The sequence below is a fragment of the Corella eumyota genome, chromosome 4 (genome assembly GCF_963082875.1).
Source record: "Corella eumyota chromosome 4, kaCorEumy4.1, whole genome shotgun sequence".
NCBI lineage: Eukaryota > Metazoa > Chordata > Ascidiacea > Phlebobranchia > Corellidae > Corella > Corella eumyota.
Genome location: NC_137493.1, coordinates 15,369,854 through 15,389,079, shown reverse-complemented (window position 1 = coordinate 15,389,079; position 19,226 = coordinate 15,369,854). Strand labels below are relative to the sequence as shown.

Here is a 19,226-nt window from a genome sequence, read left to right as displayed (position 1 = left end):
ACTATGGGACAAGAACTCGTGATTTGTAGAAGGGTATGCACCACAAGTTAATCAGAGCTGCCAATTTAAAAAATTATGCAGCAAAACGATTTATTAGCCCCGTTGAAATGCAATAATAATCTTTACAACCCCACACCGTTCTATTTAAAACATTAAATATTAATTTTATTATTGTTAATTTAATGTAAAATGTCTTTATTATTAAAAAAACGCATTTTACTTGGTTTTAAATTTATCGACAATATCCAAGGGAATCATATTAATATTACGTCAGGATTTAAATTACTCAGAGCAAAGGTCGCTTTATTATTAGTATCAAGTTACAACTTGTTTTATAAAACTTTAGACCTCTTATAGTACATCCCTATTCTGTGGGCTTAGAAAGATCGTAGGGTGTATGCTACTATAATAGCTGCTTCATGATATATAAAACAGTAGACTGGGCAACTGCTAGATAAACTTGACAACTATTTTTCCTAATTAGTATCGTAAAAAACAGATAGACAAAATGCCAAGACTGCTACCTAACCCAACTGGGCATTTTAATGTCGGATGCACTGATGTAGTGACAAAATATGGTAAAGACAGATGCCTTTTTCGAATGTATTATCCTGCTGAGAAGACAGAAAACACTGAAGTTACCAGCAACAGTACTCCGTTGTGGCTCGTCGAACCAGAATACGCAGATGGTTACACAAACTTTTTAAAAATACCATATCTAACCAAACCTTTTCGCTGGTTATTTTCTGGGGCTAGGTTACCCATTGGTTGGCATTCAAAGCCCCAGTTTCCAGAAAATGGAAAAAAATTACCGATTGTTGTTTTTTCGCATGGTTTGGGTGGTAATCGAATGACCTACAGTGCAATTTGCTACGAAATAGCATCACACGGTGTCCTAGTTGCGGCGGTTGAGCATGCCGATACCTCTGCATCTGCAACCTACTTTTTAAAAGAATCGAGTGGCGACGATGCTGCAGCCAATCAAAAAGAATGGATAACGTACCAACACATACAAAGCAATGACCCAGAAGAGCACAATATAAGAAACACACAGGTTTACCACCGTGCCAAGGAGTGCTCAGAATTATTAACACACATCGAAACAATTAACCAAGGAACGTTTTCATGTGTTAACTCAGCAATTGATTTTACCCCTTTTAAGGGTAGGTTAGATTTAGATAAATGCGCAATCATGGGTCACTCTTTTGGCGCTGGTACATCGATTACGACTATTTCTAAAGACTCTCGATTTAAAGCGGCGGTTGCACTAGACTCTTGGATGTATCCTCTAGATAAATCAATTTATCGTAATGTTAAAAGCGTTCCAGTATTGTTTATTAACACTGAGAAATTTCAGTGGGCTTCTAATGTAGCAAATATGAGAAAACTGGATGCTGACACCTTTGACAGTCCATGCGAAAGAAAAATGGTCACTTTAAAAGGCACAGTGCACCATTCACAATGTGATTTTCCTCTTCTTTTAGGGAGTAATTTTCTGTCGAAGATGTTTGGGTTAGTGGGGACGACAGACCCAATGATTGCCCATGAAGTTAACATACAGTTAATTTTGGGATTTATTGGAAAACACCTCGATTTGGGGTTTGGAAAAAGTGTCGACGAGATTTTATTGGAGTTTAAAGATTATGTCGAGCAAGGGTCCCCAGTACAAGTTAACGAAGAGCAAATTAAACAATCAAAAAATTCTTTGCGATCTACTCTTTAAAATTATTTAATTATCAAACTATTAATCATAATATGTTATTTTAATTGTACATTATGTTCCTATTTTAATTGAGATTATGCAGATTTTTGTACTTCAGGTAGTAATGACTTCGCAGTATTAGTTAAATTATCGTGCAAATATATTTCTTATATTCTTAAATATTTAATCGTTTTTATAATACCCATAAGATGTACTCTAAAAGTTCCCATGTGTTAAAGATATTTTAAAATCGCAAAAATTAAATAAAAAGTCATTAACAAACAAGAACACCATTTTATTTTGACGAAAAGGGCAATAAGGAAAAAAAATGTGAACGTAAAATTTTAATTTAGTTACTATGCTAAATTGAAGAATAACATAATGTTTAATAGGCCACAAGTAATAGCTAATACAACACATAGAACAAACGAACAATTAAACTACATTTTTACTTATATATATACATATACCTAACATTTAATGTTAGATATAAATGGATAAAAACATTTTGTAATTTTTAAATTCCTATTTACACGCAGGCTCTTATACCATCAAATAATAAACAAAAAAGAAATAAAAAAACAGCATTAAAATTATGAGATAACAGTAAAATTTATAAAAATCCTATCTTAAAAAAATGTTAGTTAAAAAAATATAATTAACTTGTTTAGTTTATTAATCAAAAAACTTTAAAATTTTGTTATCTGTTATTGGCCTGTGGGTTTCTTAATACTGCATCGTAATTTAGTTGTTCAACCTGTCTTCGAAATTGCTCTATAGTATGGTCTTTCTACATGGAAAAATATTTATATTTAATACTTATTTCTTCAAAATTGTAAAATTAATTTTGTAAAAAAATTTGTTAAAATTGTAAAAATTTTTGTAGCTTAAACGCTCTAACAATTGCCTTTAAAAACTTTAACACCCATATCATAACGTGTATTTAACAGGACTTGAACTTAGAACCTTGGGTGTTGTTGTTGTGACATGCTTAAGCTATCCATGAACATTAAGCACAAAAATAAATAAAGTGACAATGATTGGGCTCAAACAAAAAAAAAAACAGCAGCGTGGTGTAGGCACTATAAACGGTATGAACTTCTGCTAAGCCAGCACTTAATCAGCAGCATAATTATCGGGCAATTATAATCTATATAATATCCCAAACTACCAAAGGCAACTGGAGACTGGGTCGGAGTAACTGATGTTACTCTATGTTTAGGTCGCACATTCGACTTTCCCACATCGAGAATAAAAATATATACAAAAAAAGCTTTTCGCTTGTAATCTAATGCAGTATCTAGTATAACTCAGTACCAAACTTTATAATTCTATTATTCCATTATACTGTATTGTATTAATTTACCTCTAAAAGCAAGGATTTGAGTTGGTTGACGGTGGCGTTCTGTTGGGTTCTGTCGTCTCTTTCAATTAAAAAATCTTGTTTGTAAACATCAGCCTAATATTTTACACAAAAAGTTAAAGAATTACTTGGGGACTATTTGTTACTTGTATTTTAAGGTCAATGATAGAAAAAGTATGAGAGAGAATTAGGAAGAACCCGAAAGCACAAGAGAGGACCGTAAAGTACAAGAGAGAATTAGAGTGGACTGTTAAGCCTGAAAGAGAATTCGTGAGGACTGTAAAGTACGATAGAAAATTAGCAGGGGCTGCAAAGTATGAGAAAAAATTAGCAAGAACCATTAAGAAAAAAAAAATATTAGCAAAAACGGTAAAGTACGAAAAAAAATTAGCAGGGACTGTATAGTACGAAAGAGAATAAGGAGGTTGTTAATTCGTTTAAGATCCGTGTAGTACAAGTTATTTTAAATAAAAATATTTCAACATTTGGGTCACCTGCTCCCTAAAAAACTGGACATTCTCCTCCGATTTTTTTAATTTCAACTCGAGTTCTTTTTTCATTGAATCTTGCTCTTTATATTCTCTATCTCTCTTCTTCATGGACTCTTCCGCGGAGATTAAGCGAGCTAAAAGGTTGTCAACGTTTCCATCCTGTTTGGGTTGCTGGCACTATTAATATACAGTTATATTTATATCTTTGATGTAGGAAGGTCGGCTACATGGCGTAAAAACATTTTTTTTGTATATATCTTTATCCTCAATGTGGGATAGTCCAATGCGTGACTTAAACATAGAGTAACATCAGTTTCTTCCAACCCAGTCTCGAGTTGCCTGTGGTAGTTTGGGATATTATAGATTATAATTGCCCGATAATTATGCTGCTGATTAAGTGGTGGCTCAGCAGAAGTTCATACCAGTTATAGCGCCTTACTCAAGGGCGCTACAGCATGGGCTAGTAGGAATTGAACCCACGACCTCATGTGTGGTGTAGCAAGTGTTCTTACCACTACACCAAGCTGCCGGTCCAATTTGTTACCACGACCCAGTCTCAAGTTGACTTTGTCAGTTTGGGATATTGTTAATCACAATGGAAAGATTATTAATCTTCTAATTGGATTTTGGCTAGGTTAAAAGTGCCTTACTTACAAAAAAGCGAAAAAATATGTTTTTTTAGCCACCAATTTCAGCTTTTTAACATATATAGGTTTTTGTAAAATATATTGGATTAAGCATTTACATACAAACTAAATATTTAAGTTACTTTAGAAATTTCATGATACATCTCTTCAATTGCCTTGTTTTTTTCGATAAGTTTACCCCTTAAATCAACAACATCAGAATCATTTTTTTCCTGTTTATTCTAAACAAAAATATTTATAATTTTTTTTTTTGTATATATCTTTATCCTCGATGTGGGAAAGTCGAATGCGCGACTTTAACATAGAGTAACATCATTTACTCAGACCCAGTCTCGAGTTGCCTGTAGCAGTTTGGAATATTATATAGATTATAATTGGTAATAATTGCTGATTAAGTAATGGCTCAGCATGAGTTTATAGCGCCTTACTCAAGAGCGCTACAGCAAGAGGTCAGTGGGGATTGAACCCACGACCCCATGTGTGGTGTAGCAAGCATTCTTACCACTACACCACGCTGCCGGTTCTTACATTATTAACAATTTTTGGTATGACCAAAGCATTACCAGTAATAGAAGATGGTCTTGGTGTAAGTGATTGTACATTTCTTGACTTTTATGCCCTTCATTTTCAAGAAGATTACATCTAAAAGAAATAAGAACTAAATTTTAACCACATCACATAAGGTAACGACGGCGTAGTGTAGTAGCTAAAACACTTCTGTTCACTACATGAGGCCCTGGGTTTAATTCCCGGTGGCTTCAGGCTGTAGCACCCTTAAGAAAGAAAATATAAACAGTATATAACTCCTGCTGACTCACGAAATAATAATTGGCAGAATAATTATCAAATATTAAAATATAATGTTTCAAACTGCCGAAAGCAACCTAAGACTGGGTTAGAGTTACTAATGTTAGTCTATGTTTAAGCTGTAAAATTGGCCTTTCCACCTTAAGGAAAAATAAAAACAAAAAATAATAACACAATGTTTGAAAATTGTTTTTTTTTTTAAATCCCAATCAAGTTTACCCGAAAAAAAAATTATTCTATCTAGCTAATTAGTTTAAATATTGTGTGGGATTTTAGAAAGAGTACCCTTTATACATTTATTCTTCCCATCCCCTTGCTCAAAACAGTTTCCTATACTTTCGAAAATTATGAGATAAGGGCTTTTTGTTAATAACAAATCAAAGTACAAAGGTAATATAAAACAAACAATGTAACCTACTATTTCTCAATACTGTAGCCTTACTATTGTTTGAATAAGGTTTAAATTACATTGAATAAACAACATAATAATATGGCTTATAAGAATTACATCTTCTCCAAACTATAACCATTACAGTTTGGAATAATATCCAACAATTTAATGGAAAGGTAAAAATTTGTCAAAAAAATTAACAACAATTAAAAATTTTGAGAAATATATATATTTTGTATATATATATCTTTACACTCGATGCGGGAAAGTCGAATGCGCAACCTAAACATAGAGTAACATCAGTTACTCCGACCCAGTCTCGAGTTGACTGTGGCAGTTTGGGATATTATAGATTATATTTGCCTATTAATTATACTGCTGATTAAGTGCTGGCTCAGCAGGAGTTCTTACCGTTTATAGCGCCTTACTAAAGGACGCCACAGCATGAGATCAGTGGGGATTAAACCCACAACCTCATGTGTGGTGTAGCAAGTGTTCTTACCACTACACCACGCTACCGGTATTACAAACCTGTGACTAAGTTCATCTCTATTATTCTTCAACATAGCTATTTCATTTTGGAATAACTTTTGTTCATTGAATAAGGAAATCAACTGATTTGTCATATCCTGCAAAAAAGCAATATTTCTCTAAAACCAACCATTTTTTAATATTTATTGTTTTATACATTTTTCTTTTAGTTTTTTTTTACTTTTTTGTTTAAATTTTTATTTTTTTACCTTTACTTTTGCTTCGGCAGTTTCTTTTTTTGACAAAAGATCATTCACATTTTGTCTTAATATCAAGAATCTAAGACCGAAAAATATTAAAGTTTATGTTATGATCATACTAACTTTTTATTGACAAAAAGCTTAAGTTCCCATATACAAAAGTTCAATATAGAATAAAAATATGGTTTGATTCTCAAAATTGGACAAAGTTTTTTTTTGTATAGGCTATATCTTTATCCTTGATGTGGGTAAGTCAAATTTCGGACTTAAACATAGAGTAACATCAGTTACTCCGACCCAGTCTCGAGTTGCCTGTGACAGTTTAAGATATTATAGATTATAATTGCCCGATAATTAAGCTGCTGATTAAGTGCTGGCTCAGCAGGAGTTTATACTGTTTATAGCACCTTACTCAAGGGCGCTACAGCATGAGATCAGTGGGAATTGAACCCATGACCTTATGTGTCGAAACTGGAGATACCTTGAGACAATGTTACGGTAACAAATGTTTATTTATGTTTAGGCCAAGTAGTTATTCTTTCAAATCGACAATAAATAAATGTGGTAACAAATACCTTCTTCTTTCTTCTTCAATAGATTGGGTAAGATGTGAACGTTCATTTTCCAACTGGCCTACTTTGTTTTTTAAATCCGATTCCGATGCCTCAAGATTTTCCTTACATTCTTTAGTTTCCTAAAAAAATAGAATTTTTAGATTTATTTATTTTATTTATTTGTGATGTAAAAAGATCGACTTAACAGCCTAAACATAGAGTAACATTAGTTACCTTGACCCAGTCTCAAGTTGACTTTGGCAATTTGGGATACTAATGATCATAATTGCCTGATATTTAATCTGCTAATTTTTTTTTAGGCTTAGCAGAAGAATATACTGTTCATAGCAGCTTACTCATGGGCGCTTCGGCATGAGAGCAGTGGGGATCGAACCCAGAACCTTATGTAGTCAAGACAACTGTTCTAACCACAACACCATTGCTTACTTACAACTGAAGAACATAAACAAAAGCCTATGTTTACCTTTAGTTCTTTCTCTAAGCTTTGTAAGGTGTTCAGATATTTTTTCCTAGTGTTATCACTAATTGATTCATTAGCATCATTGCCAACGCAATTATTACTAAAAGTAAAAATGCAAAAGTTAGACAATAAACCATGTAATTATATTTAAAAATTTTTATTTTTAAAACAAATTTTACCAAAAAATATATGTTAAAATTACATATTAAGAAATTACTTGATACTTTTTTCTTTAAGCTGTAGTTCATATTTTGTGTTAGCGGTTTGTAGAGCCAAGATGTTTTCTTTTAGACGAGATATAACTAGTTTGGCATTCTATAAAATACAAGAACATATAGGCATTTATGGAAATTTAACGAATAAAAACATCTTGAATATAAATTTAATGGTTTTTAAAGTACGGAGTAATTATATTTAATTAAGTTTGTTATAGCTTAAAAGTTAAGTTTAAAATTAAATATTTATTACATGAAAATTATTTTTGAATTGGGCCTAGTTTATTGAAAAATTATATTTAAAATTTAGTTTATAAATGTTTTGAAATTTTACTTTTGCTTGTGCGGTCCATTTATTTTTCCACTGTTGTAAACTGGCAACTTTTGTACTGAACTCACTGCTGTTTTTCCTAAGAAAAATGTATTGATAACGAAAAATGTAGTGGTACCAGCAGCATAGTGTAGTAGTGAGAACACTTGAGGTCTTGGGTTCGCTCTCCACTAATCTCATGCTGTAGCGCCCTTGAGTAAGGCGCTTTAAATGGTATAAACTCCTGCTAAGCCAGCACTTAATCAGCAGCATAATTGCCAGGCAATTATAATCTATATAATATCCCAAACTGCCACAGGCAACTCAAAACTGGGTCGGAGTAACTGATGTTACTCTATGTTTGGGTCGTGAATTTGATTTTCCCACATCGAGGATAAAGATATATACAAAAAAAAACATTAAAAACAAAGACAAAAAACATTTAAATTTCTTAATTTTTGAACAATTTTAAATCAATAAAACCGATAAACATAAAAAACACATTTCATATTTCTTCAATCAAAGCTATTTTAACAAGGAAACATAGTGAATCAAACCCAGGACCTTCTGTATTGAAGCCAAGTGTTCTAACCACTACACCACGTCACTTTTAAATTAGTTTTTACACAAGCATAACATGAAACTAAATTAAAATATTTTTATACCAGAAAAAATAATGATTTATTACTTTATAGTGGATTTTAGTTTATTGTTTTCATCAACTAATTCCTGAATTCTCTGTAACATTTCAAGTCCTGGAGAACTTCCTTGTGTTGAGTAATAGGAATTCTACAAAAAAAATTAAGTTAACTAGAAACATAGTAGATGTATTCAACATTTATTTATCTTCAATGTGAAAAGGTGGGCTTTATGTCCTAAACATAGAGTAACATCAGTCACCTCCAACCCAGTCTCAAGTTGCCTTTGGCAGTTTGGAATATTAAAGATTATAATTGCCTGATAATTTTGCTGATGATTAAGTATTGGCTCAGCAGAAGTTCATACCGTTTATAGCGCCTTACTCAAGGGCTTACTGCATTAGAGCAGTGGGGATCAAACCTAAAACCTCATGTAGTGAAGCCAAGTGTTCTGCTACAGCACGCTGCCGGTAGAAAAAAACCACACAGACTAACAACCATATTTTCAATATATTTTTAACAACAATTTATTAAAAAAAGCTTAGCGTACCACTGATTCGAATGTCTCAATTGGAGGGTTCAAAACTTCCATTGAATTTATTGGATTCATTTGGCCTTTAATGTTCTGCGTTTAGCATTAACTTAATAACAATTTTTCAACCTAAAACGACTAACATCAATAATTTTGTGAAATAAACAAAAACATAAAGCTTATAAGTGTAAATCTATTAAATCTTAAAAATATAAAATAATGTTCTTAATGACCAGACATATTAAGATTTGCTATCTAACCACTTGTCAGATAATATCTTTGTTTTCTCGTTACTGTATTTATGCTGTTTGTGTATTTGTACGACAGTGTTTAGTACATGGGTATTCAAATATTTGCCAAAGTTATTAAACGGCCTCAGCTTTTCGTATTGCCAAAAAATCAACATCATTACTATTAAACTTTAACGTTAATCACGTTTTAATCTAGACCTTTTTTGTTTTTTTTTTGCCGGATTTTCGGTTCCTCAAACCGATAGTGGCCATTGTAATTATCGTGAAACTAACTTTCATTCGTTTTTTTTTAACAATACACAAGTAAATTAGGTTAAAAGCTGTGCTGTAAACTACAATTTTTTGTTTTATATGGTCTTTGTTTTTGACCGCAGTACAGTAAACAAGAGCTGTTAAATATTGTCTCCTATGCACCATCTTACGGTTACAATATCGTATATATTTGTGGATAACGCAGGCGGTAAAGTAGTTGTATAATGTAGTCTGGCATTACACCCTTTTTCTGTTATCTTAAGACATCACTGCAATCTTAGAACTATTTTTCTATGCATATAAACCAGTAAGCCCCATTCTTTATCAGTACATTTTTACAATAAAGTATTGTTTTATTTCACAATAACGCATTTAACTTATTTACGTACATCATTTACCCGCGCCGTGGCGCAAACAGCAACTAATACAATTATAAAAGTACTTATAAATAAATTCAGAACAACTTATGATGATTTAACAACGAATGGTCACGCCCCTTTAGTTATTAAGCTCCACTATTACAGATAACTTTAAAACAAAGAGAAACCATTGTGAAGGGCTAACAGTTCGGACCCTTTAACATCATCCTTCTTATTTTTCCATCTAAATCACTTCTTTCTTCTAATTTACTCAATACAAATATTTGCCTTTAAATATTAAGCAGTTGTTTTTTTACTTGAGTTTCAAACGTAATGGAAATCAATTCATCTTTTACAGCAATCGGCTTCTAAAATCAACAATTTTTTTTAGGTTTTCACGCACCAATTGCTGAAAAATTTGAATGATGTAACTTAGCATGTAATGGCGCAATAAAAAATATGGTAACCCTAAACATTTTTGAGCATTACAGTCTTTAAAAAACCTGGGAAAATTATATATGCATTAAAGAAACCTTTCCAAAACAATATTACTATTATTAAATCACATTTTACCTTAGCTATCAGTTCTTGTAATTTTTCTTTTATCAATTCAACTTTCCTTCGAAAACAGCGATCTGAAATTTCTTTGATTATGCATAAAGCCAGCGAAACTAACGCAATGTATATTATCAGCATTCTTAAGAATTACTAACTGTTTTTGGGTAAGCAATACAATGGCCACGGTTTAAATAATAAGTTAATGAAAGGCTAACTGACCGTAGGTTTTAGAAATTTTCAAGGTATAACGCCTAACAATATGTTTTATAATTCCCCTCTCGCTTTTATTCTAACAAAACAGTTACAGTGGGTGTTCTATTTGTTTAGCATAAACAAAATAAATAATAGGCTTGCCAAAATATTAAATGATTTTAGTTTAGATAGAACAGAACTATATTCGACATATTGTAATAAGAAACTAACAATTTCCGTTAGGTTTAATTGTCACTTCTACCTAGAACTGGGCATCTTTATTATCTACCACGAACAACAAAACAAGGAAGTGAAATATACTAATTTTAAAGTTATCTTATAAAAGTTTCTTAACCATTTTTGTAGGACAAAATGCACGTAGACATTCGGTAAGTTAAAAAGAAAATGATAAACCGAATATTAAACAAAAAACAAATAAAGGAGTGACTGTAGTTTAAACAAAAGGTTTATCTTTTTTATTCAATATTTACTTATTCTTAGTGTAAAAGAGGCGGTTTTGTAAGTAACTATAAATATCTCATAGATTTGGTAAATTTAAAATCAAGTTGTTTATTAAATTAAGGCAAATCTTAACAAAAAACTTTAGCTCTGAGTTCCCTATGATTTTATTGACATCTTCTAGTACAAATATAAAATAGTTCAACATTGAAGTTTAGGCAAGGTCTTTACTGACAATCTAGATAAATAAAAAATATAATATAAGATTGCTTAGCGAATATTCTAGCTATTTTATTACTTACCTTTAAAACGACCTGCTTAATTTTAAAGCTTTACTAAAACATCAAATAATGGCAGTAATAAGCCTTGTGTAACACCTGGCCTATTGGTTTTGAAAAAAAAACGGTAAAAAGTGTTAAAAAATACAAATGTTTTGATCTGCTTTAACATTTTGACCGAGTGCCTAAAGTAACATATTGCAAATTTCAAAGCAACTTTTTTTCTAAAATACTAATAGTAATATCTGTTTTTACTCAATAAAAACTAAGTTAATCTTGTATCTTACATTTTCCCTAGAAAAAACTCTATAATAAATATAATTAGAAACGTTAAAACAATTTATTTACATCGACTCCTGTAACAAAAATCCGAACAAAACGTGAATAAAATCCGCGGAATAACAAACTTCTGTCAAATCCTCTCTAAAAATATTCTTTAAAACCAAATTTAAATAAAATCTAGCAGCAACAATTTGGGTTAAATAAGGGGGTCCAATGGGTTAAGAGATTAAATCGGTTTTAAAGAAGTATAGGTGGGGTAAAACGGGGGTATTGTAAGGGTAAAAGAAAATGGGGTATTTTTTAATTTATCGGTATCGAATTCGGGGGGAAAACATATCATGTCGGGGTCTAGGTGGACCCCCCATTCTGGGTGAATGAAGACGGGGTCTCACGGGATTGGAAAATCCCCCTCTGCCCCAACCTCTGGGGGGAGGCATCCGATGTCTTGGTCTCCCCCGCATCTGCATCTCAGATTTCCTCATCCTCTCTTCCTCCAAGAGTTTGAGCTCAAAATCAATTTGTTCTTCGTCATAACTCGACCTTCTTACAATGGGGTCACGTGACCCTGGTGGGGGCAAATTGGGTCTCGGAAATCGTTGTCTGGGTTCAGAGTGTGGGTACCCTCGCTTTTCGTGGTGAGGCTCAAATTTCGGTTCAAAAGATTTATCAAAATTATTTGGAAATCTGGGTCGGGGTTGTGGGTTACGGTGCCCCCTAAATTCACCCACGTGTCCATTTTTGGGCAAGAATTCGTCAGTGTATTTGTGAAACGAGTTTTCGTGGCCATTTCTGTCGTTAAAATTATGCCTAGGACCATCTTGTCTTGGGGGTTCTCGTCTGTTGTCAGGGCGATGATAAGACTGTTCAAAATTGTTATTCACTGGGGGTCTGAATTCATCATCGGGGTATACTGGTCTTCTAGATGGGGCATTGGGGGAAGATTGGGGGTTAAGAGTGATCAGGTTACTACTTCGTCTTCGGGGTCCTATCGATCCTGGTTTGATATGAGAACTGTTATCTCTAAATAAATATCAACAAAGTTGAAGTATTATGTCATATTATTTTATAAGTAATGGTGCTTGAATTGATATGTTTGTCCAATTTATAGTCCTACAAAAAACTTTCGTTTGTGGTGCACATGTAAATTATCGACTGCTTATATTAGTTAAAGGTTGCGACCATATTAAGACAATTAAAATGCCGACCTTAGAGTGGAAAATCAACTGGTATTACTAAAAAAAAGAGAGTCATCTTAAAAACCAAAAAAATAAACACTTACCCTGTCCTTGGCTCTATTTTTCCTCTTTTAACCGGGGGTTCAAACACATCTTCGGATTTTAAACTTTCATTTACTTTTACTGTAGAAGTTGTTGAAACACTAGGTGGCCATTGTTGATGCCACGGCGGCTCGATCGTCGTGTCAGGCCACGAAAAAACAGGTGGGGGCGGAAGCGGGGGGGCTAACCCATCCCAGGGTTTAGGGGTCGTAGTAGAGGTCGTGACAACAGTTTGAGGGTCGGGGACAGTAGAACCCGAAGGCCACGATTGTTGTAAATTATCCCCACCCAGAGCTGGTATTTCAGTTTTTTGTGTCAGTGGTGGCCAACTATCGTAAATTGCATCAGATGAATTTACCGAAGTAGACTGTGTCTCAGTGCTCTGAGCTGAGCTCAATTCAGTGTTCGTTGCTTGACCCATGATGTTAGTTAAAAAACCCAGAGCGTCACCGGTAAAACGGGGTGGCGACAAAAACAAGTTTTGTTCAGAATAAGAGGCACTTGATGTTTGGTAGGTCTCGTCAAGAGTCGGTGTTGCCGAAGAATCGATAACCGATGAGATACGAGTCGAACCGCTTATTACAGGAATAATATTAGGTTGGTTATTAACACTGGAGGCAGTAGAAAGGTCTGGTGTTGTTGTATCACTTTGTTTTAACGTTACATTGCCATTTTTGATAGTATCTTTGGAATTGGCATTTTTATTCTCGATTTTTGGAGTTTGTTTTTGAATATCACCTAAGCCTGGCAAGTTGTCTTTTTGTTCTGCAATTAATTTTAGTTTCATTGGAAAATTGGTTTCAGATTCAGTGTCGCTGTCCGCAATGCTGTTATCTTTGTTTACCCCGTCGCTGAATAAATCGGCGAGGCGTGACTCGAGGCTTTGATGGCGAGGGGGGCTGGCGATGTTGAGTTCAGGGGACCCTGTGGGTGAGGGAGGTGATTCGCTTCCAACACTAGGGGGCAGATCAAACCTTGGGTAAAAATCAAAAAAATTTATTATTAAAAAAATTTTTGTTTTTTAAATATTTTTTATGAATTATTAAATAATTTAATTAAAAAATTTTACTTGTCTTTTTTAGATTTAGATTGGGCTTCTTGTATGGATCGCACAATTGTTAAAACCTCTCTTGCAGCATCCTAGAAACAAAATCATGGATAAAGAGATGATATTGGCAGCATGGTGTAGTTGTCAAAACACTTAGCTTTACTATATAAAGTCCTGGGTTCAATCTCAATGCTCTCATGCTGTAGCGCCCTTGAGTAAGGCGCTATAAACGATATGAACTCCTTCTAAGCCAGCATTTAATTAACAGCTTAATTATTGGACAATTATGATCAATAATATTCTAAACTGCAAATGCAACTCGAGACTGGGTTGGGGTAACAAATGTTAGTCTATGTTTAGGTCATAAAGACAACCTTTTTTATACCAAGAAGAAATAAACATGAAAAAAATATTTTAAAAGTTAATGTCTCGTAAAATTTAATTTTTTTACTTACAACTTCGGGTTTTGTGTTCTTGGAAGCTCCTCTCATTCCAGGCCTGCTTATTGCTCCCTCCTTCTTCCCTGATTCCTCACTCTTCAAGGAATTTATCGCAGTTGGGAGGAGCTTCAACTACAGTTATTTGTAAAAATTTAAAAAAATCAAAAATTTAAAATTCCAAAAGGACAATTTACGAGAATTTAAGTTTTAATGAAGTTTAAAAACTTACAATATTTTCTGTAATTAGTTTAGTTGGATTATCGTTTGATTTTTCAGTCTTTGGCTGTTCAATTAAGGTTGGGTTCACAGATATTATTGAAGTACTGTAAAAAAATAAACATAATTCTGCATTATATTTATATAACCTAAAATCCTTAACCTGGCAATAAATATAGAGCAGTAGCTAATGTGCTACCCTTAGCTTAATAGATTACAATTTACACTTACAAAAATGAGTAAAAATCGAGATATAATAAAGCTTAGATGCCTATTAACATGTTAAATTTATAGCCCTTTAATATAAAATGCTGCTTGTCGTGCATGTGTAATTAATCACTGGCTTATAATTCGATACTTGTAAAAGAAGTGACCATTTTTATAAGGTTAATACTACCATATTAAGTACAGTACTTCTAGGTATACATTTTTTTTTTACATTTATTTATCCTCGATGTGAAAAAGTCGAATGTGCGACCTTAACATGGAGTAACATCAGTTACTCCGACCCAGTCTCTAGTTGCCTGTGGCAGTTTGGGATATTATATATTATAATTGCCCGATAATTAGGCTGCTGATTAAGTGCTGGCTCAGCAGGAGTTCATACCGTTTATAGTGCCTTACTCAAGGGCGCTACAGCATGAGATCAGTGGGGATTAAACCCATGACCGCATGTGTGGTGTAGCAAGTGTTCTTACCACTATACCATGCTGCCGGTTACTTACCCACGATGCCGGTTCAACTTGGATTACCTCTATTAGAATCGGTAGTTATCGCTAGCAAAACTGGGTACATACTTATACAGTAACTTAAATAAGAGGGGTCGCTTGTACTTCGAAAAAACGATTTTTTTTTTGGTCTTTATAGTTGGGTTAACAAATTCTCAATACATACTTTAGTTCGTTATTATCCTCATCTGACATTTCCATATCATCGGAGGGCGGAAATTTCTCTTTTATTTTATCCAAACCTCTTTTCATTTTCATAACACGACCCTCAAAACTTTTATAAGCCTGAAAAATACAAAAATAAAACAATTTTTGTTTGAATATCAACAACGAAAAAAAAATTTGTAAAGTTTTAAAAAGTTGAGTCTAAAATTGTGAAATTTAAAAATAGAAATTACAAATGTTAGCATTTTATAAAATCTGATAAATTTTTGTAATAATCTAAATATTTACGTTAACAACAATTTGTGCTTCATGATATTGGGCATGATAATAGACAGCCCCCTTCTCCAAAATTTCAAGTAAATTTTTCCGTTTTTCGACATATTTTTCGAATCTACCCAACAAGGATTGTAACTGAGTGGCCGACTCTTCAAATTCTTTTGAAAATTTTTCGCCGCCAACTTTATCTAAAAATTAAGTAAAAATATTCGAAAACAAAATCTTAGTTTACATAACTACTAAAAGTAGTTTAAAGTATTTTTTACAATTTTGGTGATCTTTTAAAAATTAAATTGTATTGTAAACTAAAAAAGACGAATTTTGAAATATATATATAAACCCTAAAAAAAATAAATTAAACCATAAAAATGGTTTTAGTGAGCAAATGTTTAATAAATTTAGGATCATAAAAGGCGAGAGAGAATTGGCAAGGACTGTAAAGTATGAGAGAGAATTAGCAAGGACTGTAAAATATGAGAAAGAAATAGCAAGGACTGTAAAATATGAGAGAGAATTAGCAAGAATCATAAAGTATGATAGAAAATTAGCAAGGACTGTAAAATATGACAGAGAATTATCAAGAATCCTAAAATACGAGAGAGAATTAACAAGGATAATAATTTTTTTGACAAACGTAAAGCACAAGTGATCCAAAATTTGTATTAATGTCGTTTAACATTTAAAAGTCAGTTACAGTTTTTACCTTTAAGTTTTCTTATAGCATCTGAGCTTGAAACATCAACTCTAATCGATTGTAATCTTCGTTGATCGATCTCAATATTATCCTCCAGATCTTTAAACTGTTTGATTTCATCAATAAGAGAAGTTGTCTACAATAAAAAAATTTTAAATTAAAAATTAAGGTCAAAAAAATTAAAAGTGTATGTAGCCAGTATACAGCCAAGCTATATGCTGCACGAAACCCCCCAAAAAATTTTTTTTTTTTAGTTAAATTGTTAAAGTAGAAAAATAGAAGGGTCAGGGCCAGGGTAATTTGCAAGTGAATTTGTACAAATATTAGTTCTATTTGATTGCATGCGCTAACTAGTAAGACATGTAAAGTTGTTTAACATTTTGTCTCGCCGAAAACCTTTTTCTTACAGGTGCTAATTCAGAAACTAATATAATTTCTATCCAATGCAGAGCATAACAAAATAAGGTATTAAAATATACCCAAGTCACCATGGAATTAATACTAACACACAGAATACTTAAAACATACAGTGGTTAATAAAGTTAGCATGGTAATTTGAGTTCAAATTGGAATACCAATTTCCTGGCTTGGAATTGGAAATAAAGCTTCCAACATAGAGCTGTATAACATAGTAAATCTGTATACCATATTACATAGCTGGCAGCGTGGTGTAGTGGTAAGAACACTTGCTACACCACACATGAGGTCGTGGGTTCAATTCCCATTGATCTTATACTGTAGCGCCCTTGAGTAAAGCGCTATGAACGGTATAACCTCCTGCTGAGCCAGCCCTTAATCAGCAGTATAATTATCGGGCAATTATTATCTAAATAATATCCCAAACTGACACAGGCAACTCGAGACTGGGTCGGAGTAACTGATGTTACTCTATGTTTAAGTCGCGCTTTCGACTTTCCCACATCGAGGATAAAGATATATACAAAAAAAAATAAAAATAGCCCCATTTTACCAAAACAGGTCTGGCAGAAAGTTTAGTTTTAATTTCACAATTTTTTTTGTAATTTTACAAGAAATTTTGTAACTAATATTCCTTATACCTTATACTCCACTAATAGTTTATGTCTAAGCTTCTCAGGGGCTTTATTAGTTAGCAGAGCTGCAATTAGTTGATCGGTGAACTCCGGTTCAAGGACTCCGCGTTTAGACCAGATTTTGATCACTCTTTGAACACTGTTTTTGATGTTGGAATCTCTGTTAAAAAATTTTAATATTACTTTAATTCTATTAACAGAAGTTGGCAATAATGTGATTTATTTGATAAGGAAGTAAATATTTAATCATACCATTTACATAAATATTAAAAACTACAAATTAAAAATATATTGAAAACTACAAAATAAAAATATATTGAAAACTACAAAAAAAAATTTAAAAAAATAAAAAAAATATTTAGTTTATTACGATTTTTCCATTTATAATGGTTTAACACATTAGCAACAATTTTAAATAAACTGGTGTGTAAAAAATTAAAAAATAGATAGTTTAGTTATTTTTTAATGAACTAATAAAAATTAAACATAATTTTAAAAAGCTTAAAAAATCTGTTTTTTACCTTAAGTGTGTAACAGCTTCTGGCAGAACCTCGGTGAAAGCTTCTTTAAAAACTGGAGCATTCTTTCGGCGACAATTTTGAATAACATCATTACATAAGTACACCAACGTTAAACGATGGTTAGGTTTGGCTTAAAGGAAAACAAGAGTTTAAATTAACATATGACACAGTGAAATTTAATGAATTTGGCATTAAAAAAAGTGTTTCTAATTAAATCTAGTTTCACCTTTCTTATTACTAAGAAAAAAACTCCTCTTTTTGAAATTAAGATTTACACATTATAGTCACAACTCTTTTATATATAACTGGCAGCATGGTGTAGTGGTCAGAACACTTGCTACACCACCATGAGGTTGTGGGTTCAATCCCCACTGATCTTATGCTGTAGCACCCTTGAGTAATGCATTATAAACGGTGTGAACTCCTGCTGAGCCAGCACTTAATCAGCAGCATAATTATCGGGCAATTATAGTCTATATAATATCCCAACCTCCTAAAAGGCAAGTCGGGACTTGGTCGGAGAAACTGATGTTACTCTATGTTTAGGTCATGCATTCGACCTTCCCACATCGAGGATAAAGATATATACAAATAGTATCTATATAACTCATACAAAACATAAATAATTGAGCTTTAAATAAACAATATCTTATTTCTACAGTTATGTTACCAACAGTTAGCCAGTCTGGAAAGTAGGACAGTTTTCGACGAGATCTCGTGCGTGCAAGCGTAAAAAAATGCGTGACCGCGCGTGCACGCGTACCAAAATTTCCGATCTAGGCGTGCACGCGTGATTTATGTTAGCGTGTTTTAGGCGTCAGTACTGCGCGTGCACATTTTTTTAAGAAACCAGGCATGCAAAATGCTAATTTCCAGGCGTGCATTTTTTTAATGAAAAAAATCTCGTGCCAGACTGGTCAGTTAGCACTTACCCTTTTTTAAGACTTCAAGCCATTGGTCTGCAATTAATTTATGATGTTGTTTGTGATGGATTATCCACAGCGACAACATGGGAATACTGTCTTGTGTGTTTGATACAGTTTTAAACTTCTTCTGCAGAGCTTCAGCAGTTATTTGTTTAGCCATTTTATTGTTTTTGTCAATTTCTGATATTCCAAGTAAATATATTCTTAATTTGGACAAGTAATATTATAGCATCTTGTTTTAAATATGAAATATCAGATACCTCTTGTAATTTAAAATAAGAAAATTTTAGTTTCTATAAAAAATAAAATAATTTGTAATTTGCTAACCGAAAAATCGCAATTTAAGGAATGAATTTTTCAACTTTTTAACTTTTGTCTGAATCTTTCTTT

The 19,226-nt window shown here is 32.8% G+C and overlaps 3 protein-coding genes across 3 annotated transcripts; 1 reads left to right on the top strand and 2 right to left on the bottom strand.

Moving 5' to 3' along the window:
• Nucleotides 1-354: 354 nt before the first annotated feature.
• Nucleotides 355-2,007, top strand: LOC145749689 (platelet-activating factor acetylhydrolase 2, cytoplasmic-like). Its single transcript, XM_082565518.1, has one exon. It carries the CDS (start codon nt 509-511, stop codon nt 1,721-1,723), a length of 1,215 nt encoding a protein of 404 aa, XP_082421644.1. The 5' UTR covers nt 355-508; the 3' UTR covers nt 1,724-2,007.
• LOC145749688 (uncharacterized) lies at nt 1,997-9,052 on the bottom strand. Its single transcript, XM_082565517.1, has 13 exons — nt 8,881-9,052; nt 8,381-8,481; nt 7,717-7,792; nt 7,385-7,482; nt 7,171-7,267; nt 6,708-6,826; nt 6,142-6,211; nt 5,933-6,030; nt 4,767-4,845; nt 4,326-4,424; nt 3,560-3,733; nt 3,069-3,161; nt 1,997-2,492 (listed from the first exon to the last, which is right to left on the bottom strand). The coding sequence occupies exons 1-13, from the start codon at nt 8,938-8,940 to the stop codon at nt 2,403-2,405; spliced, it is 1,254 nt and encodes a 417-aa protein (XP_082421643.1). The 5' UTR covers nt 8,941-9,052; the 3' UTR covers nt 1,997-2,402.
• Nucleotides 9,053-11,572: 2,520 nt separating this feature from the next.
• On the bottom strand, nt 11,573-18,996 carry LOC145750344 (uncharacterized). Its single transcript, XM_082566355.1, has 11 exons — nt 18,843-18,996; nt 17,911-18,040; nt 17,396-17,549; nt 16,347-16,473; nt 15,656-15,831; nt 15,369-15,487; nt 14,488-14,581; nt 14,274-14,390; nt 13,840-13,910; nt 12,773-13,744; nt 11,573-12,513 (listed from the first exon to the last, which is right to left on the bottom strand). Exons 1-11 carry the CDS (start codon nt 18,994-18,996, stop codon nt 11,799-11,801), a joined length of 2,829 nt encoding a protein of 942 aa, XP_082422481.1. The 3' UTR covers nt 11,573-11,798.
• Between the last annotated feature and the right edge of the window lie 230 nt (nt 18,997-19,226).

Excerpts from the sequence above, each read along its gene's own strand:
- LOC145749689 (XM_082565518.1), top strand. The coding sequence starts at position 509 with ATGCCAAGACTGCTACCTAACCCAACTGGGCATTTTAATGTCGGATGC.
- LOC145749688 (XM_082565517.1), bottom strand. The coding sequence starts at position 8,940 with ATGAATCCAATAAATTCAATGGAAGTTTTGAACCCTCCAATTGAGACA. Across the intron at positions 6,031-6,141 it reads CTGCCGAAGCAAAAGTAAAG|GATATGACAAATCAGTTGAT; the intron begins GTAAAAAAATAA and ends GCTTTTTTGCAG. Across the intron at positions 3,162-3,559 it reads TCCAGTTTTTTAGGGAGCAG|GCTGATGTTTACAAACAAGA; the intron begins GTGACCCAAATG and ends GTAAAATATTAG.
- LOC145750344 (XM_082566355.1), bottom strand. The coding sequence starts at position 18,996 with ATGGCTAAACAAATAACTGCTGAAGCTCTGCAGAAGAAGTTTAAAACT. Across the intron at positions 17,550-17,910 it reads GAAGCTGTTACACACTTAAG|AGATTCCAACATCAAAAACA; the intron begins GTAAAAAACAGA and ends ATTTTTTAACAG. Across the intron at positions 12,514-12,772 it reads AAAATAGAGCCAAGGACAGG|AGATAACAGTTCTCATATCA; the intron begins GTAAGTGTTTAT and ends ATATTTATTTAG.